At 44.1% G+C, this 25679-nt stretch overlaps 1 protein-coding gene across 4 annotated transcripts in view; it reads left to right on the top strand.

Annotated features, from left to right (window-relative positions):
- LOC115151589 (inaD-like protein) overlaps positions 1-25679 on the top strand; it is a 137317-nt gene that overhangs the window by 57153 nt on the left and 54485 nt on the right. For 3 of the 4 annotated variants that reach the window (XM_029695643.1, XM_029695645.1, XM_029695642.1), the window contains exons 15-16: positions 2151-2303; positions 3879-4055. In XM_029695643.1, the coding sequence (XP_029551503.1) occupies positions 2151-2303; positions 3879-4055 (330 nt within the window). The remainder of the gene's footprint in view (positions 1-2150; positions 2304-3878; positions 4056-25679) is intronic. The other variant, XM_029695644.1, reaches the window with a different exon arrangement.

Here is a 25679-nt window from a genome sequence, read left to right as displayed (position 1 = left end):
CAACTAACAGTTATTGTGCTGACGTTGTCTCCAGAAGCAGTTTGGAATTTGGCAGGGAGGACAGACGATTCTTACGCACTACGTGCTTCAGCACTCACCGGTCCCGTTCTGTGAGCTTGTGTAGTCTACCACTTCGCGACTGAGACGTGGTTTCACCTAGACGTTTCCACTTCACAATAACAGCACTTACAAGGGCAGGTCTAGAAAGGCAGAAATTTGACGAACTGACTTGTTGGAAAGGTGCCATCCTATTACGGTGCCACTTTGAAAGTCACTGATCTATTTAGTAAGGCCATTCTAGTGTCAATGTTTGTCTATGGAGATTGCATGGTTGTGTGCTCAATTTAAATACACCTGTCAGCAATGGGTGTGGCTGAAATAGCCGTATCCACTCATTTGAAGGGGTGTGCATATACTGTTGTATATACGGTACCAGTCAAAAGTTTGGACACACCTACTCATTCAAGGGTTTTTGTTTATTTGTACTATTTTCTACATTGTAGAATAATAATGAAGACACCAAAACTATGAAATAACATATGGAATCATGTAGTAACCAAAAAAGTGTTAAACAAATCAAAATATATTTTAGATTCTTCAAAGTAGCCACCCTTTGCCTTGATGACAGCTTTGCACACTCTTGGCTTTCTCTCAACCAGCTTCATGAGGTAGTCACCTGGAATGCATTTCAATTAACAGGAGTGCCTTGTTAAAAGTTAAGTTATGGAATTTCTTTCCTTAATGTGTTTGAGCCAATCAGTTGTGTTGTGACAAGGTAGTGGTGGTATAGAAAAGATAGCCTATATTATAGCAAGAACAGTTCAAATAAGCATTACTTTAAGACATGAAGATCAGTCAATCCAGAAAATTTCAAGAACTTTGAAAGTTTATTCAAATACAGTCGCAAAAACCATCAAGCACTATGATGAAACTGGCTTTCATGAGGACCGTCACAGGAAAGGAAGATCCAGAATTACCTCTGCTGCAGAGGATAAGTTCATTAGAGTTACCAGTCTCAGAAATTGCAGCCAAAATAAATGCTTTATTCAAGTAATTGACACATCTTAAGTTCAGAGGAGACTGCGTGAATCATGCATTCATGGTCAAATTGCTGCAAAGAAACCACTACTAAAGGACACCAATAAGAAAAAGACTTGCTTGGGCCAAGAAACATGCACAATGGACATTAGACAGTGAAAATCTGTCCTTTGAGATTTTTGGTTCCAACCGCCGTGTGTTTGTGAGATGCAGAGTAGGTGAACGGATGATCTTTGCATGTGTGGTTCCCACCGTGAAGCATGGAGGAGGAGGAGGTGTGATGGTTTGGGGGTGCTTTGCTGGTGACACTGTCAGAGATTGATTTAGAATTCAAGGCACACTTAACCAGCATGGCTACCACAGCATTTTGCAGTGATACGCCATCCCATCTGGTTTGTGCTTAGTGGGACTATCATTTCTTTTTCAATAGGACAATGACTGAACATACCTCCAGGCTGTGTAAGAGCTATTTGACCAAGCAGGAGAGTGATGGAGTGCTGCATCAGATGACCTGGCCTCCACAATCACCCGACCTCAACCCAACTCAGCATATGTGGGAACTCCTTCAAGACTGTTGGAAAAGCATTCCAGGTGAAGCTGGTTGAGAGAATGCCAAGAGTGTGCAAAGCTGTCATCAAGGCAAGGGGTGGCTGATAGAATCTAAAATATAAAAATATATTTTGATTTGTTTAACACTTTTTTGGTTACTTCATGATTCCATATGTGTTATTTCATAGTTTAAATGTCTTCACTATTATTCTACAATGTAAAAATAAACAAAAACCCTTGAATGAGTAGGTGTGTCCAAACTTTTTTAATTGTACTGTACTGTATAGTGTCCCTTTTGAAACTGGTCACCAGCCAACAGTTGGCTGTGTATTTACTCTAAGTGAATGGTGTGTGTGTGTGTGTGTGTGTGTGTGTGTGTGTGTGTGTGTGTGCGCGCACACTGTGCAGGTGAATAGCGTGCTTTTCTGTGTGTCTGCCTTGTGCAGGAGATAGAATACCTCTGTGTGTTATTGTGTTTATGATATCTTAAGGGAATTTCCTGTACTCTACATGTGAATTGTGTTTGTGTCGCTGTACGTGCTTACGTGTGTCTCTGTCTACAGGTAAACGGGGTGCAGCTGTACGGCAAGTCGAGGCGTGAGGCGGTGGCGTTCCTTCGTGAGGTTCCCCCTCCCTTCACCCTGGTGTGCTGCAGACACCTGACAGAGGAGAACTCAGACTACCAGCCTGACCGGGACGCTGCCAGACTCTCTGAGGTCAGGACACACATTCAGACAGTCACACACGTGCACATACACACACACACATATGTAAGCACGCACACGCATGTACACACACATACAGTGAGGGAAAAAAGTATTTGATCGCCTGCTGATTTTGTACAATTGCCCACTGACAAAGAAATGATCAGTCTATAATTTTAATGGTAGGTTTATTTGAACAGTGAGAGACAGAATAACAACAAAAAAATCCAGAAAAACGCATGTCAAAAATTTTATAAAATGATTTGCATTTTAATGAGGGAAATAAGTATTTGACCGCTCTGCAAAACATGACTTAGTACTTGGTGGCAAAACCCTTGTTGGCAATCACAGAGGTCAGACGTTTCTTGTAGTTGGCCACCAGGTTTGCACACATCTCAGGAGGGATTTTGTCCCACTTCTCTTTGCAGATCTTCTCCAAGTCATTAAGGTTTTGAGGCTGACGTTTGGCAACTCGAACCTTCAGCTCCCTCCACAGATTTTCTATGGGATTAAGGTCTGGAGACTGGCTAGGCCACTCCAGGACCTTAATGTGCTTCTTCTTGAGCCACTCCTTTGTTGCCTTGGCCGTGTGTTTTGGGTCATTGTAATGCTGGAATACCCATCCACGACCCATTTTCAATGCCCTGGCTGAGGAAAGGAGGTTCTCACCCAAGATTTGACGGTACATGGCCCCGTCCATTGTCCCTTTGATGCGGTGAAGTTGTCCTGTCCCCTTAGCAGAAAAAAAACCCCAAAGCATAATGTTTCCACCTCCATGTTTGACGGTGGGGATGGTTTTCTTGGGGTCATAGGCAGCATTCCTCCTCCTCCAAACACGGCGAGTTGAGTTGATGCCAAAGAGCTCCGTTTTGGTCTCATCTGACCACAACACTTTCACCCAGTTGTCCTCTGAATCATTCAGATGTTCATTGGCAAACTTCAGACAGGCATGTATATGTGCTTTCTTGAGCAGGGGGACCTTGCGGGCGCTGCAGGATTTCAGTCCTTCACAGCGTAGTGTGTTACCAATTGTTTTCTTGGTGACTATGGTCCCAGCTGCCTTGAGATCATAGACAAGATCCTCCCGTGTAGTTCTGGGCTGATTCCTCACCGTTCTCATGATCATTGCAACTCCACGAGGTGAGATCTTGCATGGAGCCCCAGGCCGAGGGAGATTGACAGTTCTTTTGTGTTTCTTCCATTTGCGAATAATCACACCAACTGTTGTCACCTTCTCACCAAGCTGCTTGGCGATGGTCTTGTAGCCCATTCCAGCCTTGTGTAGGTCTACAATCTTGTCCCTGACATCCTTGGAGAGCTCTTTGGTCTTGGCCATGGTGGAGAGTTTGATGATTGATTGATTGATTGCTTCTGTGGACAGGTGTCTTTTATACAGGTAACAAACTGAGATTAGGAGCACTCCCTTTAAGAGTGTGCTCCTAATGACAGTTGCTAGGTGACAATCAGTGTTGTAGCATGATGTACTGCAGTGCAACACATATCCGTTTTTATCTGGTAAAGATGTTCCGGAATCTAAAATAATGGTGTCCTTTCTCCTTATCTTAACCGTGTGCCTCTTTCACCCAGCAGGACCAAGCCACCCTAAAGGAGATCTCAGAGGAGGAGGAAGCGCCCACATACCCCAGCCACCTGGAGGAGAATGTGCATGAGGAAGGAGAAGAGGCTCGGTGGTCCCCAGACATCCAGTTGTTGGAGCTGGAGAAAGGAGAGAGAGGCCTGGGCTTCAGCATCCTAGACTACCAGGTAGGGAGAGAGAGGCCTGGGCTTCAGCATCCTAGACTACCAGGTAGGGAGAGAGAGAGAGGCCTGGGCTTCAGCATCCTAGACTACCAGGTGGGGAGAGAGAGGCCTACGCTTCAGCATCCTAGACTACCAGGTGGGGAGAGAGAGAGTTCTGGGCTTCAGCATCCTAGACTACCAGGTAGGGAGAGAGAGAGAGAGGCCTGGGCTTCAGCATCCTAGACTACCAGGTAGGGAGAGAGAGAGAGAGAGGCCTGGGCTTCAGCATCCTAGACTATCAGGTAGGGGGAGAGAGAGGCCTGGGCTTCAGCATCCTAGGCTACCAGGTAGGGGGAGAGAGAGAGTTCTGGGCTTCAGCATCCTAGACTACCAGGTAGGGAGAGAGAGAGGCCTGGGCTTCAGCATCCTAGACTACCAGGTAGGGAGAGAGAGAGGCCTGGGCTTCAGCATTCTAGACTACCAGGTAGGAAGAGAGAGAGATGCCTGGGCTTCAGCATCCTAGACTACCAGGTAGGGAGAGAGAGAGAGGCCTGGGCTTCAGCATCCTAGGCTACCAGATAGGGAGAGAGAGGCCTGGGCTTCAGCATCCTAGACTACCAGGTAGGGAGAGAGAGGCCTGGGCTTCAGCATCCTAGGCTACCAGGTAGGGAGAGAGAGAGTTCTGGGCTTCAGCATCCTAGACTACCAGGTAGGGGGAGAGAGAGAGGCCTGGGCTTCAGCATCCTAGACTACCAGGTAGGGAGAGAGAGGCCTGGGCTTCAGCATCCTAGACTACCAGGTGGGGAGAGAGAGAGTTCTAGGCTTCAGCATCCTAGACTACCAGGTGGGGAGAGAGAGGCTTTGCCCCTCGCACTCACCTGTCTTGTCTCTGCCTTCTACTGTTAGGGTAGAGCGGTATCCAGATGTTCATACCGTCCTTCTGTCATCCCGGGATTTACCATATTACCAGTTTAGTACACAAGGGGGCGCCCAAAAAGTACATAAAAGCCCATTTGACGTCTATTACCAGAATGCTAACAAAATTAGCACAAGTAATAGCACATTTCCATAGAGGTTGCTCGTTAAATATGCTAACGAGCACAAACAAAGGTTTTTTAGTTTTTTTTGCAAAGACATGAAGTTATGCCTATATAGGTAGGAGCTACCGAATGTCATTTTTGGTGAGTTTGGACATTTACAAGAGAATGTGAACGAGAGACATTGTGCAAATGCTCAGTACTGGCTCTGGAGCAGCATGTGTACAGTTTCAACTGTATTGATGGTATTAAAAAAGCATGCAGTGGCTATTTCCAAATTCCCCGGTATGCGCTATATATGGTATACCGCCAAAGCCTAATTCCTGTTTCTTTTCTCTCACTCTCGCTCGCTCTCTCTCCCTCCACCCTATCCCTCTTTCTCTCTCTCCTCCCTCTATTCCTCCTCCTCCCTCTCCACACACCTCTCCCTCTCCTCTTCTAATTTGGGGAGGAATATGAACTGGAGGAGGGAGAACGTAAGAGATTGATCCCCATACCAACAGCAGTGACCCTTGCAAAGGGCCAGGTGGTTTTACCAGGAAATAAACAAAGAAAATCTTCTGGGAAAATAAACAAAGAAATTGATAATAGATGGAGGTTGGGGTGAGGAGGGGTAGAATGAGGGTGGAGGAGTCTCAAAAGGACTGTTTGAGTTCTATATGTGGCCACAGTGGGGGAGGGAGTGGGCTGAAGCAGACTAAAGCCTGGTTCATATTCATGACGGCAGACTAAAGCCTGGTTCATATTCATGACGGCAGACTAAAGCCTGGTTCATATTCATGACGGCAGACTAAAGCCTGGTTCATATTCATGACGGCAGACTAAAGCTTGGTTCATATTCATGACGGCAGACTAAAGCCTGGTTCATTTTCATGACGGCAGACTAAAGCCTTTGTTCATTTTCATGACGGCAGACTAAAGCCTGGTTCATTTTCATGACGGCAGACTAAAGCCTGGTTCATTTTCATGACGGCAGACTAAAGCCTGGTTCATTTTCATGACGGCAGAAGTTGAAACAGAAGAGGAAAACCAGCGCGTTTTATTGTCGTCCCTCCCTTTTTTCTTAATTTTGGTGCGTAATTAACACAAACCGACCAAAGCCTTCCACCTCGGCTGGTTCTCTTCAGGGATGGGGGGATGCAACACGAGGAGGGAAAATAAGCTAATGAAATCCCGCTTGTCTTTTCTCCTGTAGTCTGATCGGAAAAGGAAATGTGCACGACCGTGTCACATGTCATCGAGTAAGGGACAACAAAAGGAAACAGACTGTAGTTGGGCTTGGCAAGTTGCCGCCGTGTTGCCTGGAGCTGGGCCAACCGCCAAACATCACACACGTCAGACACAGGCACCCAGCTCCATATCGGTTCATTGTGACTGGAAAACACCAAGAACTACAGAGCCGTGAAAAAGTATTTGCCCCCTTTCTGATTTTCTCTATTTTTGCATATTTTTGATTCTGAATGTTATCAGATCTTCAACCAAACCTATTAGATAAAGGGAACCTGAGTTTACAAAAAAAGAGAAGTGTACATTTTTTATTTATTTAATTTCTTAATAAATTAAATAAGTATTTAATTGTTGTGTTATTTGTTCACTCAGGTTCCTTTTATCTAATATTACATTTTGATTGAAGATCTGGCAAAACATTCAGTATGAAAAAAAGATTAAAAAGTATAAAAAATTAGAAAGGGGGCAAATACTTTTCACAGCACTGCATAATAAGGCCCTAATCACAGTCAGTATGAACTCCACAGCAGAAATCACTTTAAATGATCAATGGGGTAGAGCTAGGGTACTGTTCAATCAAAATATCCAGGTATACCAGATAACTAAAAACATTTCAATATAACGTTCTTTTTTTGTACTTTACAAAACTATGCTTCCAGTCAGAACACTCAGCTGCTAACAATACAAACAGAACACTCACCTGCTAACAATACAAACAGAACACTCACCTGCTAACAATACAAACAGAACACTCACCTGCTAACAATACAAACAGAACACTCACCTGCTAACAATACAAACAGAACACTCACCTGCTAACAATACAAACAGAACACTCACCTGCTAACAATACAAACATAGCACTCACCTGCTAACAATACAAACAGAACACTCACCTGCTAACAATACAAACATAGCACTCACCTGCTAACAATACAAACAGAACACTCACCTGCTAACAATACAAACAGAACACTCAGCTGCTAACAATACAAACAGAACACTCACCTGCTAACAATACAAACAGAACACTCACCTGCTAACAATACAAACAGAACACTCACCTGCTAACAATACAAACAGAACACTCACCTGCTAACAATACAAACAGAACACTCACCTGCTAACAATACAAACAGAACACTCACCTGCTAACAATACAAACAGAACACTCACCTGCTAACAATACAAACAGAACACTCACCTGCTAACAATACAAACAGAACACTCACCTGCTAACAATACAAACAGAACACTCACCTGCTAACAATACAAACAGAACACTCACCTGCTAACAATACAAACAGAACACTCACCTGCTAACAATACAAACAGAACACTCACCTGCTAACAATACAAACAGCACACTCACCTGCTAACAATACAAACAGAACACTCACCTGCTAACAATACAAACAGAACACTCACCTGCTAACAATACAAACAGAACACTCACCTGCTAACAATACAAACAGAACACTCACCTGCTAACAACACAAACAGAACACTCACCTGCTAACAACACAAACAGAACACTCACCTGCTAACAACACAAACAGAACACTCACCTGCTAACAATACAAACAGAACACTCACCTGCTAACAATACAAACAGAACACTCACCTGCTAACAATACAAACAGAGACTTCATGTTGGCCACCATTGGCAGCAGAAAGGATGCATCTGTAACCTTTATTTCTTAGTGTTAAAATAAAAGTCACAACAAAAGTTAAGGCTACACATCACCACCTCATAACTATTACCAAGAGTCGTTCAGGAATGAGTGAAGTCAGAAAGAATGGAGTCGCTCACAAATGAACTAAAGGAAGAATCGATAGGACTACAGTGCCTTCAGAAAGTAGTCATACCTCTCAACTTATTTCACATTTTGTTGTTACTCCCTGAATTCAAAATGGATGAACATTTTTCTCATCCATCTACAGTACCCCATGACAGTGGAAACATGTTCTTATAAATATCTAATTTACATAAACATTCACACCCCTTAGTCAATACATGTTAGAATCACCTTTGGCAGTGATTACAGCTGTTCCTTTTTCTTGGTAAGCCTCTTATAGTTTTACACACCTGGATTGTATAATATTTGCACATTTATTCATTTTAAAATTCTTCAAGCACTGTCAAGTTGGTTGTTGATCATTCCTAGACAGCCGTTTTCAAGTCTTGCCATAGATTTTCAAGCCGAAATGAGTCAAAACTGTAACTAGGCCACTCGGGAACAATCAATGTCGTCTTGGTAAGCGTCTCCAGTGTATATTTGGCCTTGCTTTAGGTTATTGTCCTGCTGAAAGGTGAATTTGTCTCCCAGTGTCTGTTGGAAAACAGACTGAACCAGGTTTTCCTCTAGGATTTTTCCTGTGCTTAGCTCTATTCTGTTTATTTTTATCATAAAAAAAATCCTTCTTCCTTGCCAATGACAAGCATACCCATAACATGATGCATCCACTACCATGTTTGAAAATATGAAGAGTGGTACTCAGTGATGTTTGTCCCAAACATAATGCTTTGTATTCAGGACATAAAGTTATTCTGTACAGTGTAATTAATAAATTCAGCATGCTCAAAAGGATATTAAATGTATTTTTACCCATCTAACAATAGGTGCTCTTCTTTGCAAGGCACTGGAAAACCTTCCTGGTCTTTGTGGTTGAATCTGTGGTTGAAATGAACTGCTCGACTGAGGGACCTCACAGACTATTGTATGTGTGGCGTACGGAGATGAGGTAGTCATAAAATCATGTAAACACTATTATTGCACTCAGACTCCATGCCACCTGTGTGACTTGTTAAGCATATTTTTACTCCTGAATTTATTTAGGCTTGCCATAACAAAGGGGTTGAATACTTATTGACTAAAGACATTTCATTTCAGATTTAGATTTGTTTTAAATTAAAAAACAAAACAAAAAAATGTACGTTATGGGGTATTGTGTGTAGGCCAGTGACGACAAAATCTCATTTGAATCCATTTTAAATTCAGGCTGTCCATCCATTTTAAACACAATGTGGAAAAAGTCAAGGGGTGTGAATCCCTTTCTGAAGGCACTGTATATAGTATATGACCTGAGTACATGACCCAGTCTCGTAGAGCGAGTGAAGTCATAAAGAACGGAGTCGCAGCTCAGAAATGAACTGAAGGAAGAATCTATAGGACTATTTAGGAGTATACAGTGTGGCCTAGTATTAAGGAGTATACAGTGTGGCCTAGTATTTAGGAGTATACAGTGTGGCCTAGTATTTAGGAGTATACAGTGTGGCCTAGTATTTAGGAGTATACAGTGTGGCCTAGTATTTAGGAGTATACAGTGTAACCGAGTATTTAGGAGTATACAGTGTAACCGAGTATTTAGGAGTATACAGTGTGGCCTAGTATTTAGGAGTATACAGTGTAACCGAGTATTTAGGAGTATACAGTGTAACCGAGTATTTAGGAGTATACAGTGTGGCCTAGTATTTAGGAGTATACAGTGTAACCGAGTATTTAGGAGTATACAGTGTAACCGAGTATTTAGGAGTATACAGTGTGGCCTAGTATTTAGGAGTATACAGTGTGGCCTAGTATTTAGGAGTATACAGTGTGGCCTAGTATTTAGGAGTATACAGTGTGGCCTAGTATTTAGGAGTATACAGTGTAACCGAGTATTTAGGAGTATACAGTGTGGCCTAGTATTTAGGAGTATATAAGTATATAACATGAATGTGAGCATATGGCCTAGTATTTGGTATCGCTATGTACCTCATCGTTGTGATTGTCTAGCTCTTTTTCTCGTTGCTTTAGTTTGCAACAAGACTGCAAACACAAAGACAACTGAAATACACAGCATTGAAGAAATAGGACATTCAAAAAGTATTATTCATATTGTCCCAATTTCTATCATTTGTAGATAGCATTGAACAGATAAGACAAGACACAAGATTAGATGAGATAGATTCAAGGAAGATGGGAAAGAATGTTGTGAACAAGTCAAAATTGCAGAGGCTTTATATGAAGGGTTTAATGGATTGTTTGTGAATGTGTTATGGGGCCCCTTGTGTTTCAGAATAACTGTATCCTGGGGCCTTGAATCCTTAAATATAGGCATAGCTTCACCTCTAACACCTCTTTCTACTCTCTCTCCCTCCTTTCCTACTCCACTCCTCTTCTCCTCCTTCCCTCTCTCCCTCCTCTCCTCCTCCAGCCCTCTCTCCCTCCTTTCCTCCTCCAGCCCTCTCTCCCTCCTCTCTTCATCCTCCGTCTATCTCTCCCTCCTCTCCTCCTCCTCCGTCTATCTCTCCCTCCTCTCCTCCTCCAGCCCTCTCTCCCTCCTCTCTTCATCCTCCGTCTATCTCTCCCTCCTCTCCTCCTCCTCCGTCTATCTCTCCCTCCTCTCCTCCTCCAGCCCTCTCTCCCTCCTCTCTTCATCCTCCGTCTATCTCTCCCTCCTCTCCTCCTCCTCCGTCTATCTCTCCCTCCTCTCCTCCTCCAGCCCTCTCTCCCTCCTCTCTTCATCCTCCGTCTATCTCTCCCTCCTCTCCTCCTCCTCCGTCTATCTCTCCCTCCTCTCCTCCTCCAGCCCTCTCTCCCTCCTCTCTTCATCCTCCGTCTATCTCTCCCTCCTCTCCTCCTCCTCCGTCTATCTCTCCCTCCTCTCCTCCTCCAGCCCTCTCTCCCTCCTCTCCTCCTCCACCACTCTCACTCTTCCGTCCCTCTTGCCCTCCCTTCCTCCATTCCTCTCTCCCTCCTAATGGAAGTTACGCATCACTGCATATTAATGTAAAGGATGAGGTGTTTAGTTCACACAGTAATTAATATGAATGAGATGGAGCTTTGTACATTGACAACAATAACACAAGTTATATCATAGCAGCACTACATAGTTAAAGTGTCGGTCTTGCCTTATCACTCCCTCTCTTTCTCTTTTGCAGTCTCTCTCTCCTTCCCTGTTCTTTCTCTCTCTCTCTCCTTCCCTGTTCTTTCTCTCGCTCTCTCCTTCCCTGTTCTTCTCTCTCTCTCCTTCCCTGTTCTTTCTCTCGCTCTCTCCTTCCCTGTTCTTCTCTCTCTCTCCTTCCCTGTTCTTTCTCTCGCTCTCTCCTTCCCTGTTCTTTCTCTCGCTCTCTCCTTCCCTGTTCTTCTCTCTCTCTCCTTCCCTGTTCTTTCTCTCACTCTCTCCTTCCCTGTTCTTTCTCTCGCTCTCTCCTTCCCTGTTCTTCTCGCTCTCTCCTTCCCTGTTCTTTCTCTCGCTCTCTCCTTCCCTGTTCTTTCTCTCGCTCTCTCCTTCCCTGTTCTTTCTCTCGCTCTCTCCTTCCCTGTTCTTCCTCTCGCTCTCTCCTTCCCTGTTCTTTCTCTCGCTCTCTCTCCTTCCCTGTTCTTTCTCTCGCTCTCTCCTTCCCTGTTCTTTCTCTCGCTCTCTCTCCTTCCCTGTTCTTTCTCGCTCTCTCTCCTTCCCTGTTCTTTCTCTCGCTCTCTCCTTCCCTGTTCTTTCTCTCGCTCTCTCCTTCCCTGTTCTTTCTCTCGCTCTCTCCTTCCCTGTTCTTCTCGCTCTCTCCTTCCCTGTTCTTTCTCTCGCTCTCTCCTTCCCTGTTCTTCTCGCTCTCTCCTTCCCTGTTCTTTCTCTCTCTCTCTCCTTCCCTGTTCTTTCTCTCTCTCTCTCCTTCCCTGTTCTTTCTCTCGCTCTCTCCTTCCCTGTTCTTTCTCTCGCTCTCTCCTTCCCTGTTCTTCTCTCTCTCTCCTTCCCTGTTCTTCTCTCTCTCTCCTTCCCTGTTCTTTCTCTCACTCTCTCCTTCCCTGTTCTTCTCTCTCTCCTTCCCTGTTCTTCTCTCTCTCTCCTTCCCTGTTCTTTCTCTCGCTCTCTCCTTCCCTATTCTTCTCGCTCTCTCCTTCCCTGTTCTTCTCGCTCTCTCCTTCCCTGTTCTTTCTCTCGCTCTCTCCTTCCCTGTTCTTTCTCTCGCTCTCTCCTTCCCTGTTCTTTCTCGCTCTCTCCTTCCCTGTTCTTCTCGCTCTCTCCTTCCCTGTTCTTTCTCTCGCTCTCTCCTTCCCTGTTCTTTCTCTCGCTCTCTCCTTCCCTGTTCTTTCTCTCGCTCTCTCCTTCCCTGTTCTTTCTCTCGCTCTCTCCTTCCCTGTTCTTTCTCTCGCTCTCTCCTTCCCTGTTCTTCTCGCTCTCTCCTTCCCTGTTCTCGCTCTCTCCTTCCCTGTTCTTTCTCTCGCTCTCCTTCCCTGTTCTTTCTCTCTTCTTCCTTGCTCTCTCTCTTCTTCCCTGTTCTTTTTCCCTCTCTCTCTTTCTCTCTCTCTCTTTCTCTCCTTCCCTGTTCTTTCTCTCTCTCTTCTAATCCATCTCTCACTGCAAGCCGAGGCAGGCTGCCCTGGGCGAGAGGGGGAATTGATTTTTCAGGTCCGTATGAGTATCCGTTAGAGGCTTTAGGCTGATGAGACTGAATGGGATCCACTGTGCAGTCTGCAGCACCACTGCCTGTAGACACACTCTGGGCTGTAGTCTGCAGTGCAGAAGGCTCTGTCTGTCTGTCTGTCTGCTGAATGAATGTTGGGGTCAGCAGCAACAGACACACACACACACACACACACACACACACACACACACACACACACACACACACACACACACAAATAATCACACAAACTATCCCCGCACAGTTCAATATACTGCACAATACATTCAGTACACAATTTATGCCCCTAGGACTATCGTTCGTTAAATGTTTAATTAGTGCACACTGTTGTAAAAGGTTTTGCAACGGCATACGAAAATAAATGTTTCTTATTGGACACGTTCCCGTTTCCCAGGACAGTACAACTTCATTCTTTTAAATGTATGAAACGCACTACATCATAGTGAGACGTCATGTCACATGGCGTTACACCACGGACACGTCCAAGGTCATTAACTAGAAACATCACTCCTGGAGAAGCAGAGAGGCCCAACAGATTGTCTAGTATTAGCTTAGCTGCGACAGCAAGCGTGTTTTAAAGGCGTGACGGGGATCAGAGCTAACGATAGTGGGGTGTAGGGACCCCCTCCCCAGCACCTCTTAATGGAGATAAATGGCGGCGGGGGTGCTTTTCAAATGGCCGTTCGGCGCAGTGGGCCCAGGCTTAGTTTTACTTCAGTGGTATCAGGTTTGACCCAGCTCTTCTTACGGACCAGCCATTTAAAAGTCATTATTCTCTTATTCTCCCCCTTTATTTTAGTGAGTGGCGTAATCCGTGAAGTCATAGGATTTCTTTCTCTGTAAAGGATCTTGATTGAGGACCCTGTGTGTGTGCGTGTGGGGCTGAAAGTGTGTGTTTGCATGCGTTCGTTTGTTCAGTATCACTTGTTCCGTTAGGGATCAAAGGTCAACCTATTGTTTTGAAACCCTTTTACACACACTACTGTGTTTGACCTGATATGAACTGTATGTTGCTGGCATTGGCCTGTTCATTTCTATATGATGCAGACATTGCAAAAGTGTACTTTGTAAATAATTTCATAGAACCAAATAGTTGAGACAACAAAGTGAAGCTTACACCCCTTTGTAGTCTGTGACTACAGCCAAATGTTGTGTCTCAAATGGCGCCATCTTCCCTATATAGTGCACTACTTTTGACCGGAGCCCTGTGGCCCCTGGTCAAAAGTAGTGCTCTACATAGGGAATAGGGTGCCATTTGGGACAGAGGCAAAATAAATGTACTTCCGACCTCGTCATAAACCAATGCTATGTTTAGTTTAGATCTTCCTATATAAATCAGTGTGTGGCTATGTTCCCTTTGTGGGGACAAATGTACATTACCTGTATGCCAAAATAAATCACTGGGAGAAATAAGAAACCGAGAATTCAGTCTGAAACGGAATCCATTTTGAATTTTCGACCGGCAGTTAAAAAATAGCCTCACCTGCACATCAATACAGCGTTTAGTTCGTTTCACCCGGCAATGTTTTAGTGGACAAACATAAATCATCCTCTGTATTTGTTATTACTTAATTATACAGTTGTTTCTGTAGCTCCGGTAGAATCCTATCAAATAAATGTTATTTAAGTGAGTGGCCGACTGGTAAATCGCTGAGTAAGCTAGATTGAATTGGATGACGGTGGACTTTAAAACGCATTGCTAAGCAGATGGCTTCGTCACATACTGCAATGAGGACATCAATAGGACATCAATAGGACATCCATAGGACATCCACCCACGGTGCTCAAAATGACAGAAGATTATTGTCTTTCATATTAACAGAATATGTGCGGTCCTTCCTACCGAATTCTGACTCCAATGCTACCCGCTGTTGAGTGTGAAAAACCTAGCACCTACTTCCATACTCTTTTCATAGGTACTTACAGTGCATTCGGAAAGTATTCAGACCCCTTGACTTTTTTCACATTTTGTTACCTTACAGCCTTATTATTCTAAAATGGATTCAAAAAATATTTTTCCATAATAACAAAGCAAGAAAAAAAGGTCTGCAGAGAAGATGGGTGAATCTACCTACAAACAGGTGTACCAAGCTTGTAACATCACTCCCAAGAAGACTAGAGGCTGTAATCACTGCCAAAGGTGCTTCAACAAAGTACTGAATAAAGGGTCAGAATACATTTCTAAAAACATGTTTTTGCTTTGTTATTATGGGGTGTTGTGTGTAGATTAATGAGGGATTATTTAAAAAAAATGTTTTGAATAAAGCTGTAACATAACAAAATGTGGAAAAAGTCAAGGGGTCTGAATAATTTCCAAATGCACTGTAAATCTTTTTTCTTGCCTATTCACCCTCTGAATGGCACACATTCGCAATCCATGTCTCAATTGTCATGAGGCTTAAAAATCATTCTTTAACCTGTCTCTTCCTTTTCATCTACACTGATAGAAGTGGATTTAACAGGTGGCATCAATATGGATTCATAGCTTTCCCTATGAATTTACCTGGTCTGTCATGGAAAGGGCCTTTGTTCCTAATGTTTTGTACACTCAGTGTCCTGTGTATTCACGTCCCTTAACTTTTTCCACATTTTGTTGTGTTACAGCCTGAATTTAAATGGATTTAAATTGAGATTGTGTATTGCCTCCCGAGTGGCGCAGTGGTCTAAGGCACTGCATCACTACAGATCCTGGTTCGATCCCAGGCTGTTGCAGCCGGCCGCGACCGGGTGACCCATGAGGCGGCGCACAATTGGCCCAGCGTCGTCTGGGTTACGGGAAAGTTTGGCCAGCCGGCTTGTCCTTGTCCGATCGTTTCCTCTGACACATTGGTGCGGCTGGCTTCCGGGTTAAGTGGGCATTGTGTCAAGAAGCAGTACGGCTTGGTGTGTTGTGTTTCAGGGGATGCACGGCTCTCGACCTTCGCCTCTCCCAAGTCCATACGGGAGTTGCAGCGATGGGACAAAACTGTAACTACCAATCGGATATCATGAAATTGGGTAGAAAAAGGGGGTATTTAAAAAAAAAAATAGAAATACATTAAAAACATATTTTAAAATAATTGATTGTGTCACTGGCCTACACACACACACTACCCTATAATGTCAGTGTTTTTAGAGTTTTGACATTTTATAAAAAATGAAAAGCTGAAATGTCTAGAGTACTCAACCCCTATGTTATGGCAAGACTAAATAAGTTCAGGAATAAACATTTGCTTAACAAGTCGCATAATAAGTTGCATGAGCTCTGTGTGTGCTATAATAGTGTTTATCATAATTTTTCAATGACTCCCTCATCTCTGTACCCCACACATACAATGATGTGTAAGGTCCCTCAGCCGATCAGTGAATTTCAAACAAAGATTCAACCACAAAGACCAGGGAGGTTTTCCAAAACCTCACGAAGAAGGGAAACTATTGGTAGATGGGTAAAAAGACATGGAATATTCCTTTTGAGCATGGTGAAGTTATTAATTACACTCTGGATGATGTGTCAATACACCCAGTCACTACAAAGAGACAGACGTCCTTCCTAATTCAGTTACACGGTTTAATGGCTGTGATAAGGGAAAACTGAAGATGGATCAACCACATTGTAATTACTCCACAACACTAATCTAAATGAAAGAGTGAAAAGAAGGATGCCTGTAAAGATTAAAAATATCGGAATTCACTTTAAATCCTGAAAGCGTTATGTTTGGGGCAAATCCAACATAACGCATAACTGAGTATCACTCTTCATATTTTCAAGCATGGTGCTGGCTGCATCATGTTATGGGTATGCTTGTCATCGTCAAGGACTAAAGAGTTATTTTAGGATAAAAATAAACAGAATAGAGGTAAGCACAGGCAAAATTCTAGAGGAAAACCTGGTCCAGTCTGTTTTCCAACAGACACTGGGAGCCAAATTCACCTTTCAGCAGGAGTGTAACCTAAAACATAATGTCAAATATACATTGGAGTTGCTTACCAAGAGGACATTGAAAGTTTCTGAGTGACCTAGTTATAGTTTTGACTGCTGTCGGCTTGAAAATCTATGGCAAGACTTAAAAATGGCTAACTAGCAGTGATCTACAACCAACTTGACAGAGCTTGAAGAATTTTAAAAAGAATAATGTGCAAATATTGTACAATCCAGGTGTGCAAAGTCTTAGAGACAAAAAGACTCAGCTGTAATCGCTGCCAAAGGTGATTCTAAAATGTGTTGACTCATGGGAGTGAATACTTATGTAAATTAGATATTTCTGTATTTCATTTTCAATACATTTGCAAAAATGGCAAAAAATATGTTTTCACTTTGTCATTATGAAATATTGTGTGTAGATGGATAAAAAAAAATATATATATATATATATATAATTCCAGTCAGGGGGTATCAATACTTCCTGAAGGCACTGTACTGTACTGTATGTCAAACTGACATAAGCATTTTTCAATGGTAGGTCGCATCCCCTATGGTCCCTGGTCAAAAGTAGTGCACTATAAAGGGAATAAGGGGCCATTTAGGGCAGAGGCGTAATGTTCCTTCTACCCTTTGGTGAAGCAAAAGGTTTAATCTCAAACACCCTTGCCAAACGCTACAGTTCAAAGGGTTAACTGGGATCTTAGCTAGCCACTCTGCTTATCTCATTTTCGGTCACTGCTAGTGGCTTGGTCATCCACCACGTTCCACTCAGAGAACACTCAGCCTATGTCTGTGTCCCAAATGGGCCCCTATTCGCTACGTAGTGCACTACTTTTGACCAGAGGGAATAGGAGGACCAAGTGGAACTTTGTTCTCCTCCAGAGACCAGAACAAAAAACAAACCCAAAGAGACATCCAGGCTGAGATGGATGAGAGAGGGAGAGATGAATGGATAGAGAGAGAGAGGAGATGAATAGAGCGAGAGAGCAAGAGTTCCAGGAATTGCGCTGAGGGAGATTTACAGACGAGCTGAAGCGTTGCCTACGCAGACAGACAAAGAGACAGGCGGACAGACAGACACAGAGAGACAGGCGGACAGACAGACACAGAGAGACAGGCGGACAGACAGACACAGAGAGACAGGCAGACAGACAGTAGTGGAGCAGACAATCGGACAGACAGACACAGAGAGACAGGCGGACAGACAGACACAGAGAGACAGGCGGACAGACAGACACAGAGAGACAGGCGGACAGACAGACGGACACAGAAACAGTCGGACAGTCAGACAGTAGTGGGACAGACGGACACAGAGAGACAGGCGGATAGACAGACAGTAGTGGAGCAGACAGTCGGACAGACAGAGACAGGCGGGCAGACAGACAGTAGTGGAGCAGACAGTCGGACAGACAGACACAGAGAGGCAGGCAGACAGACAGACAGTAGTGGAGCAGACAGACACAGAGAGACAGGCGAGACAGACAGTAGTGGAGCAGACAATCGGACAGACGGACACAGAGAGACAGGCGGACAGACAGACAGTAGTGGAGCAGACAATCGGACAGGCAGACAGACAGATAGTCCCGATTGACCATCTGTCCCTCTACTACCACCACAGCCCCACCTTTCTCCACACGGAGACCCTGGCGGGAACACAGCCTATGGCCCATACTCGAGCTGGGACGATAAACCCCAAATTATCAACAACGACCATACCGATCACTTAAGCAGGCATTTTTCTGATTATTGTTCTTCATCATGAGTATAAAATGTGAGCCGTTTGACCCCAAAGTATTCAACTCAAATCGTTTACAGCTATTCTCATGGTTTTCTTATGTATACACAGTGAAAACGTTCTGCAATTTAGCCCAATTTCTCCCTTTCACTGTAGAGAAAAGTGCATCACCCAGCACCATAAACCCACTGCTGACGTTGTCATTGGCTACGTCCCAAATGGTACCCTATTCAATTCATAATGAAGTGCACTTCATGGGTAGTAGGGTGCAATTTGGGATGCAACCATTCTTTTTGAATCATAACTGACCTCAAGGTTGTTACATGGAAAGCAGCTGTTCCCTTTACAGAACCCCCCTCTAAACCCCTCCAACCCGATGAGACACTATTTTATATAGAGCCTTAAATCTCCTGCACACTCCAGCAGAAACATAAATAAGAAATGTCCGATATATTTCAAACTGACAGGCTTGAGGATCCATATTGGACGCAATGGGCTCGCCGTGCCGCGGCGGGCAGTTTCTCTCACTCTCTCTCTCTCTCTCTCTCTCTCTCTCTCTCTCTCTCTCTCTCTCTCTCTCTCTGTCCCTCTCGCTCTCTCTGTCCCTCACTCTCTCTGTCCCTCTCGCTCTCTCTGTCCCTCACTCTCTCTGTCCCTCACTCTCTCTGTCCCTCACTCTCTCTGTCCCTCTCGCTCTCTCTGTCCCTCACTCTCTCCCTCTCTGTCGCTCTGTTTCGTTGACATGCTATGTTGCCGTCTGTGGGCCCTAGTCCCCCCCCCCCCCCCACACACACACACTCTACCCCACGTCCCATTCCCTACTTTAAGAGCCACTCTGCTGACATCTCCGGCCCTGTGGGATGTGTGTGTGTGCGTTTCTTGTGTGTGTTTTCTTTGTGTGTGCGTGCCTGTGTGTGTGTGACGGGGGTGAGGCGAAGCGAGGTGAATCACTCTTGGCTGAAACGCCGGAGCAGGACAATGTGGCCTGTGTCTCTGGAAAGGACCAGCTGGAGTACAACTTACTTGTATACAAGTACAAATACCCCCTTCTTCTTCATCATCCTCTACTTCTTCATCATCCTCTACTTCTTCATCATCCTCTACTTCTTCATCATCCTCTACTTCTTCATCATCCTCTACTTCTTCATCATCCTCTACTTCTTCATCATCCTCTACTTCTTCATCATCCTCTACTTCTTCATCATCCTCTACTTCTTCATCATCCTCTACTTCTTCATCATCCTCTACTTCTTCATCATCCTCTACTTCTTCATCATCCTCTACTTCTTCATCATCCTCTACTTCTTCATCATCCTCTACTTCTTCATCATCCTCTACTTCGCTGTTACACTGGATCCCAGTGTTTGTTCTCCTTTCCAGCAGCCTCAGTTCTCCTCTTCCCCTAAATCCTCTCAACTCTCTCTCTCTCTCTCTCTCTCTCTCTCTCTCTCTCTCTCTTTCTCTCTCTTTCTCTCTTTCTCTCTCTCTCTCTCTCTCTCTCTCTCTCTCTCTCTCTCTCTCTGCTCTCACCTCTCTCACGCTCTTTCTTCTCTCACCTCTCTCACCTCTCTCTCTCACAACTCCCGCTCTCTCTCTCACAACTCCCGCTCTCACCTCTCTCTTTCAATTTCAATTCAATTTGTTTTATTGGCATGACGTAACAATGTACATATTGCCAAAGCTTACTTTGGCAATGTACAATATTAAAATAATTAAAATAATAATAATCAATATTGTCAATGGGACAACGGTAACAAATATAATCATGGGTCAAAATAACCATTGAAGAATAACAATAAGCACAGAGGACATGTGCAGGTTGGTTGGTCTGTCAGACACTGTCCCTTATCTTGTGGCAGGCAGCAATGTAGTGCGCTGCCAACCCACAGCTCTCTGCGTCCTCCCCCAACAGGACAGGTAGCCTATCCTCATCAGAGAGGTCTTTGAAATTTAGAATAAGGGTTTGAAATTTGGAGAAATAACACTCTCTAATTGTTTTATATTTTTGACATTTTGTCAGGAAATGCAGCTCCGTCTCAGGTTGTGCAGTGGTTGCACAGCCTTTCCTCTACAGGGAGCCAGGTTTTCCTGTGTCTACCCTTCTCAATGGCAAGGCTGTGCTCACTGAGCCTGTACTTTGTCAAGGTTGTGATCAGTAACCATGGTCAAATATTTAGCCACGGTGTACTGTCGATTTAGGGCCAGATAGCACTGCATTTTGCTTTGTGTTTGTGCTTGTGTTTCCCAATAAGCAATGTAGTTTTGTTTTGACTGTGTTGTAATTTGGTTTATTCTGATTGATTGGATGTTCTGGTCCTGAGGCTCCAGTGTGTTAGTAGAACAGGTTTGTGAACTCAGCCCCAGGACCAGCTGGATGAGGGGACTCTTTTCTTTGCTCAGCTCTTGGCATTGCAGGGCTTGGTAATGATATGAGAGGGGGTCACTGTATTTTAGATGTTTCCAAAACTGAATTGCTATTTTGAGTTTTTCTGACTAATTCTGCCCTGAATGCATTGTCAGTAGTTTTCCTCTGGACATGTAGGAGAATCTTACAAGCTCTATATGCAGGGTTTCAATTGGGTGTTTGTCCCATTGTGTGAAATCTTGATTTGCAAGTGGACCCCACACCTCACTGCCATAAAGTGCAATTGGTTCAATGAAACATTCAATTAGTTTTAGCCAACTATTAATAGGTATTTGAATGAGTTTTTTAATGGTGTAGAATGCCCTGCGTGCTTTCTCTCTCAGTTCATTCACTGCCTCATTAAGGTGTCCAGTTGAGCTTATTTTTAAACCTAAGTAATTGTAGTGTGTACAGTACTCTATATATTTTGTACCAATTGAGAACTTTGGTCTAATTCCCTGAGATCTGGATCTTCTCTGGAAAATCATTATTTTAGTCTTGTTGGAGTTTCCTGCCAGGGCCCAGGTCTGGCAGTACTACTCTAACAGGTCCAGGCTCTGCTGTAGGCCATGTGCTGTGGGGGTTTACTGCCAGGGTCCAGGTCTGGCAGTACTGCTCTAGCAGGTCCAGGCTCTGCTGTAGGCCATGTGCTGTGGGGGTTTACTGCCAGGGCCCAGGTCTGGCAGTACTGCTGTAGCAGGTCCAGGCTCTGCTGTAGGCCATGTGCTGTGGGGGTTTACTGCCAGGGCCCAGGTCTGGCAGTACTGCTGTAGCAGGTCCAGGCTCTGCTGTAGGCCATGTGCTGTGGGGGTTTACTGCCAGGGTCCAGGTCTGACAGTACTGCTCTAGCAGGTCCAGGCTCTGCTGTAGGCCATGTGCTGTGGGGGTTTACTGCCAGGGCCCAGGTCTGGCAGTACTGCTCTAGCAGGTCCAGGCTCTGCTGTAGGCCATGTGCTGTGGGGGTTTACTGCCAGGGTCCAGGTCTGACAGTACTGCTCTAGCAGGTCCAGGCTCTGCTGTAGGCCATGTGCTGTGGGGGTTTACTGCCAGGGCCCAGGTCTGACAGTACTGCTCTAGCAGGTCCAGGCTCTGCTGTAGGCCATGTGCTGTGGGGGTTTACTGCCAGGGCCCAGGTCTGGCAGTACTGCTCTAGCAGGTCCAGGCTCTGCTGTAGGCCATGTGCTGTGGGGGTTTACTGCCAGGGTCCAGGTCTGGCAGTACTGCTCTAGCAGGTCCAGGCTCTGCTGTAGGCCATGTGCTGTGGGGGTTTACTGCCAGGGTCCAGGTCTGACAGTACTGCTCTAGCAGGTCCAGGCTCTGCTGTAGGCCATGTGCTGTGGGGGTTTACTGCCAGGGCCCAGGTCTGACAGTACTGCTTTAGCAGGTCCAGGCTCTGCTGTAGGCCATGTGCTGTGGGGGTTTACTGCCAGGGCCCAGGTCTGACAGTTCTGCTCTAGCAGGTCCAGGCTCTGCTGTAGGCCATGTGCTGTGGGGGTTTACTGCCAGGGCCCAGGTCTGGCAGTACTGCTCTAGCAGGTCCAGGCTCTGCTGTAGGCCATGTGCTGTGGGGGTTTACTGCCAGGGCCCAGGTCTGATAGTACTGCTTTAGCAGGTCCAGGCTCTGCTGTAGGCCATGTGCTGTGGGGGTTTACTGCCAGGGCCCAGGTCTGACAGTTCTGCTCTAGCAGGTCCAGGCTCTGCTGTAGGCCATGTGCTGTGGGGGTTTACTGCCAGGGCCCAGGTCTGGCAGTACTGCTCTAGCAGGTCCAGGCTCTGCTGTAGGCCATGTGCTGTGGGTGACAGCAGGCACACAGGTTATCTGTGAAGAGCAGGCATTTCACCTCTGAATTGTGGAAACTAATACCAGGGGCTGAGGATTTTTCTAGAAAAGTGGCCAATTCGTTGATGTAAATATTGAGGAGTGCAGGGTTCAGATTGCAACCCTGGCGAAGGGTTGCTGCACGTATTGCCAGTATACATTGATTTAATTATGTGTTATGTTTTACCCCCTACACCACATTCAATAACTTTGTAGAACAGTCCTGTATGCCAAATAGAATCAAATGCTTTTTGGAAGTCGATAAAGCAAGTGTATATTTTGGTATTATTTTGGTGGACATGTTTATCTATCAGGGTGTGTAGGGTGTAAATATGATCGGTCGTGCGATGTTTTGGTATAAATCCAATTTGGCTTTTACTGAAAACATTGTGCTTATTAAGGAAGTTTAGAACTCTTACATTGATGATACTACAGAAAACCTTCCCCAGGTTACTGTTCACACAAATGCTTCTGTAATTGTTAGGGTCAAATTTCTCTCTGTTCTTAAATATATTGGGGTTATGAGTCCTTGATTTCAGATGTCAGGGAAATAACCTACACTCAAATTAAACAGTTTTAATATAGCCAATTGACATTTTGCACTAGTGAATTTGAGCATCTCATTTAGGATGCCATCAGGTCTGCATGCTTTTTTTTAAAATGTGATGGCCTGAAGTTTCTTATAGAGTTCCAGGTCAGGAATTGGAGAGTCCAATGGATTTTGATTGTCCTTTATAGCTTTTTCTAATCCATTCAATTGTTCTTCGTTTGCATCAATTTAAACGGTGTTGTGGAGTGTTTTAAAATAGGTTGTCCATATGTCACCATTTTGTATCGCTAATTCTTCTAGTTTCGATTATTATTATTATTTTTTCCATTTTGCCAGAAGTTGTTTGTGTTTATGGACTCCTCAATTAGCATCAGCTGCTTGCTGTTGTACTGTGCGTCTTTGGTTCTGAGTGTACGTTTATAGAGTTTTAAAGTCTCACAGTAATGAAGGAATAATTCACCATTATTTGGGTCTCTGTGCTTTTGGTTGGATAGTGTTCTCAGTTTTTTCCTTATTATTTTACAATCTGCATCAAACCAGTTGTCATCTGTGGTCTTTTTTGGTTTGTTTCAGTTTTGCTTCTTTTGCCGTTTGCCTGAATATATAGTTGATGTTTTTACTGCTGGATTGATGCCTTCTTTACTGTGAGTGAATGAGGCATCCAGAAAGTTATCTAAGAGTGTTTGGATATTTTGGTTACAGGTTGCTTTCTGGTATTCTTCTGTGCTGTTTTGGGCCCATCTGTATGAATTTCTGATGTTGTACAGCTTACTGGGCTGTGAATGTGTGGTTGTTTCTATGTCTGTTCTTTTGACAAACAACGTAATTTGGCTGTGATCAGACAGAGGTGTTAGTGGCTTGACGGTGAATGAGAGAAAGGGTCAATGTCTGTAATCATATAGTCTACTGTGCTGTGGCCAAGAAGTGAGCAATAGGTGAATCTCCCCATAGAGTCACAATGTAACCATGGACAAAATACAGACCCAGGCTTCTACAGAGCTGCAACAGATCCCTTCCGTTTTTGTTGATGAAACTGTTGTTTCTATGGGGGAGATTAAGACAGTTAGAAACAGTATGGCCTGTAATAAAGCTGTCCCCTCGTGTGCTCGTTAGATCAGGTAGTGTTCCTGTGTGCGCATTTGTGTCCCCACAGATGAGCACATTTCCCTGGGCCTGGAAATGGCACATCTCTTCCTCAAGGGTGGGGAAGATCTCCTCTGAGTAATATGGGGATATATATTGCGCAAAGGAACAACTTTTTCTGTCAGTACACATTAGTTTTTCAGTTTTAACCAAATGTGATATTTACCAATTTTGAGGGCATCAATTAGATTTTGTAGTTCAGATTTTTACCAAATGATCAGTCCTCCAGAGTCTCTGCCTCTATTAGCTGTGTTTCTGTGACGGCACAATGACCTCTCTGTAGTCTGAGCGACGGTGAGTGACAATGTCTGCCTTACACCATGTCTTCTGCAGGATGATGTCATCAACATCTTTAAGATTTATGTTGAACTCCATTGTCCCTGAATGTTCCACATGCTAACTCATAGTGATTTCATGTTGCAAAAAGAAAGAATAGCACAGTCAGAAATACAGTAACTACTGAGTTGTTCAGACTGAGATAAACAAGATAACAGAAATACAGTAATGACTAACTACTGAATTGTTCAGAGTGATAAACAGGATAACAGAAATACAGTAACTATGAAGTTGTTCAGAGTGATAAACAGCATAACAGAAATACAGTAACTACTGAGTTGTTCAGACTGAGATAAACATGATAACAGAAATACAGTAACTACTGAGTTGTTCAGACTGAGATAAACAGGATAACAGAAATACAGTAACTACTGAGTTGTTCAGACTGAGATAAACAGGATAACAGAAATACAGTAACTACTGAGTTGTTCAGAGTGATAAACAGCATAACAGAAATACAGTAACTACTGAGTTGTTCAGACTGAGATAAACAGCATAACAGAAATACAGTAACTACTGAGTTGTTCAGACTGAGATAAACAGGATAACAGAAATACAGTAACTACTGAGTTGTTCAGACTGAGATAAACAGGATAACAGAAATACAGTAACTACTGAGTTGTTCAGACTGAGATAAACAGGATAACAGAAATACAGTAACTACTGAGTTGTTCAGACTGAGATAAACAGGATAACAGAAATACAGTAACTACTGAGTTGTTCAGACTGAGATAAACAGGATAACAGAAATACAGTAACTACTGAGTTGTTCAGACTGAGATAAACAGGATAACAGAAATACAGTAACTACTAACTACTGACATGTGTTCTCTTTTCCCCTTCTTCCTATTCATTGAACAAGTAAACATTTAGTACAGTGTGTGTGTGTGTGTGTGTGTGTGTGTGTGTGTGTGTGTGTGTGTGTGTGTGTGTAGTGCACAGTGCACCCTCTCAGCCCTGTGCCCCAAAGGTCCCCCTTAATCCCTGACCTGGGGTCAGATATGTATTTTTCTTCTCCAAATGGTTCCAGTTAGACTTTCGGGCAGGGCGTTCTGATCCTAGCTATGTGGTTAGGACTTGACCTTTTATT

Source organism: Salmo trutta, chromosome 17 (genome assembly GCF_901001165.1).
Source record: "Salmo trutta chromosome 17, fSalTru1.1, whole genome shotgun sequence".
NCBI classification, from domain to species: domain Eukaryota; kingdom Metazoa; phylum Chordata; class Actinopteri; order Salmoniformes; family Salmonidae; genus Salmo; species Salmo trutta.
Note: the sequence above shows the minus strand (reverse complement) of the source record. Positions and strands in the feature narration are given on the sequence as shown.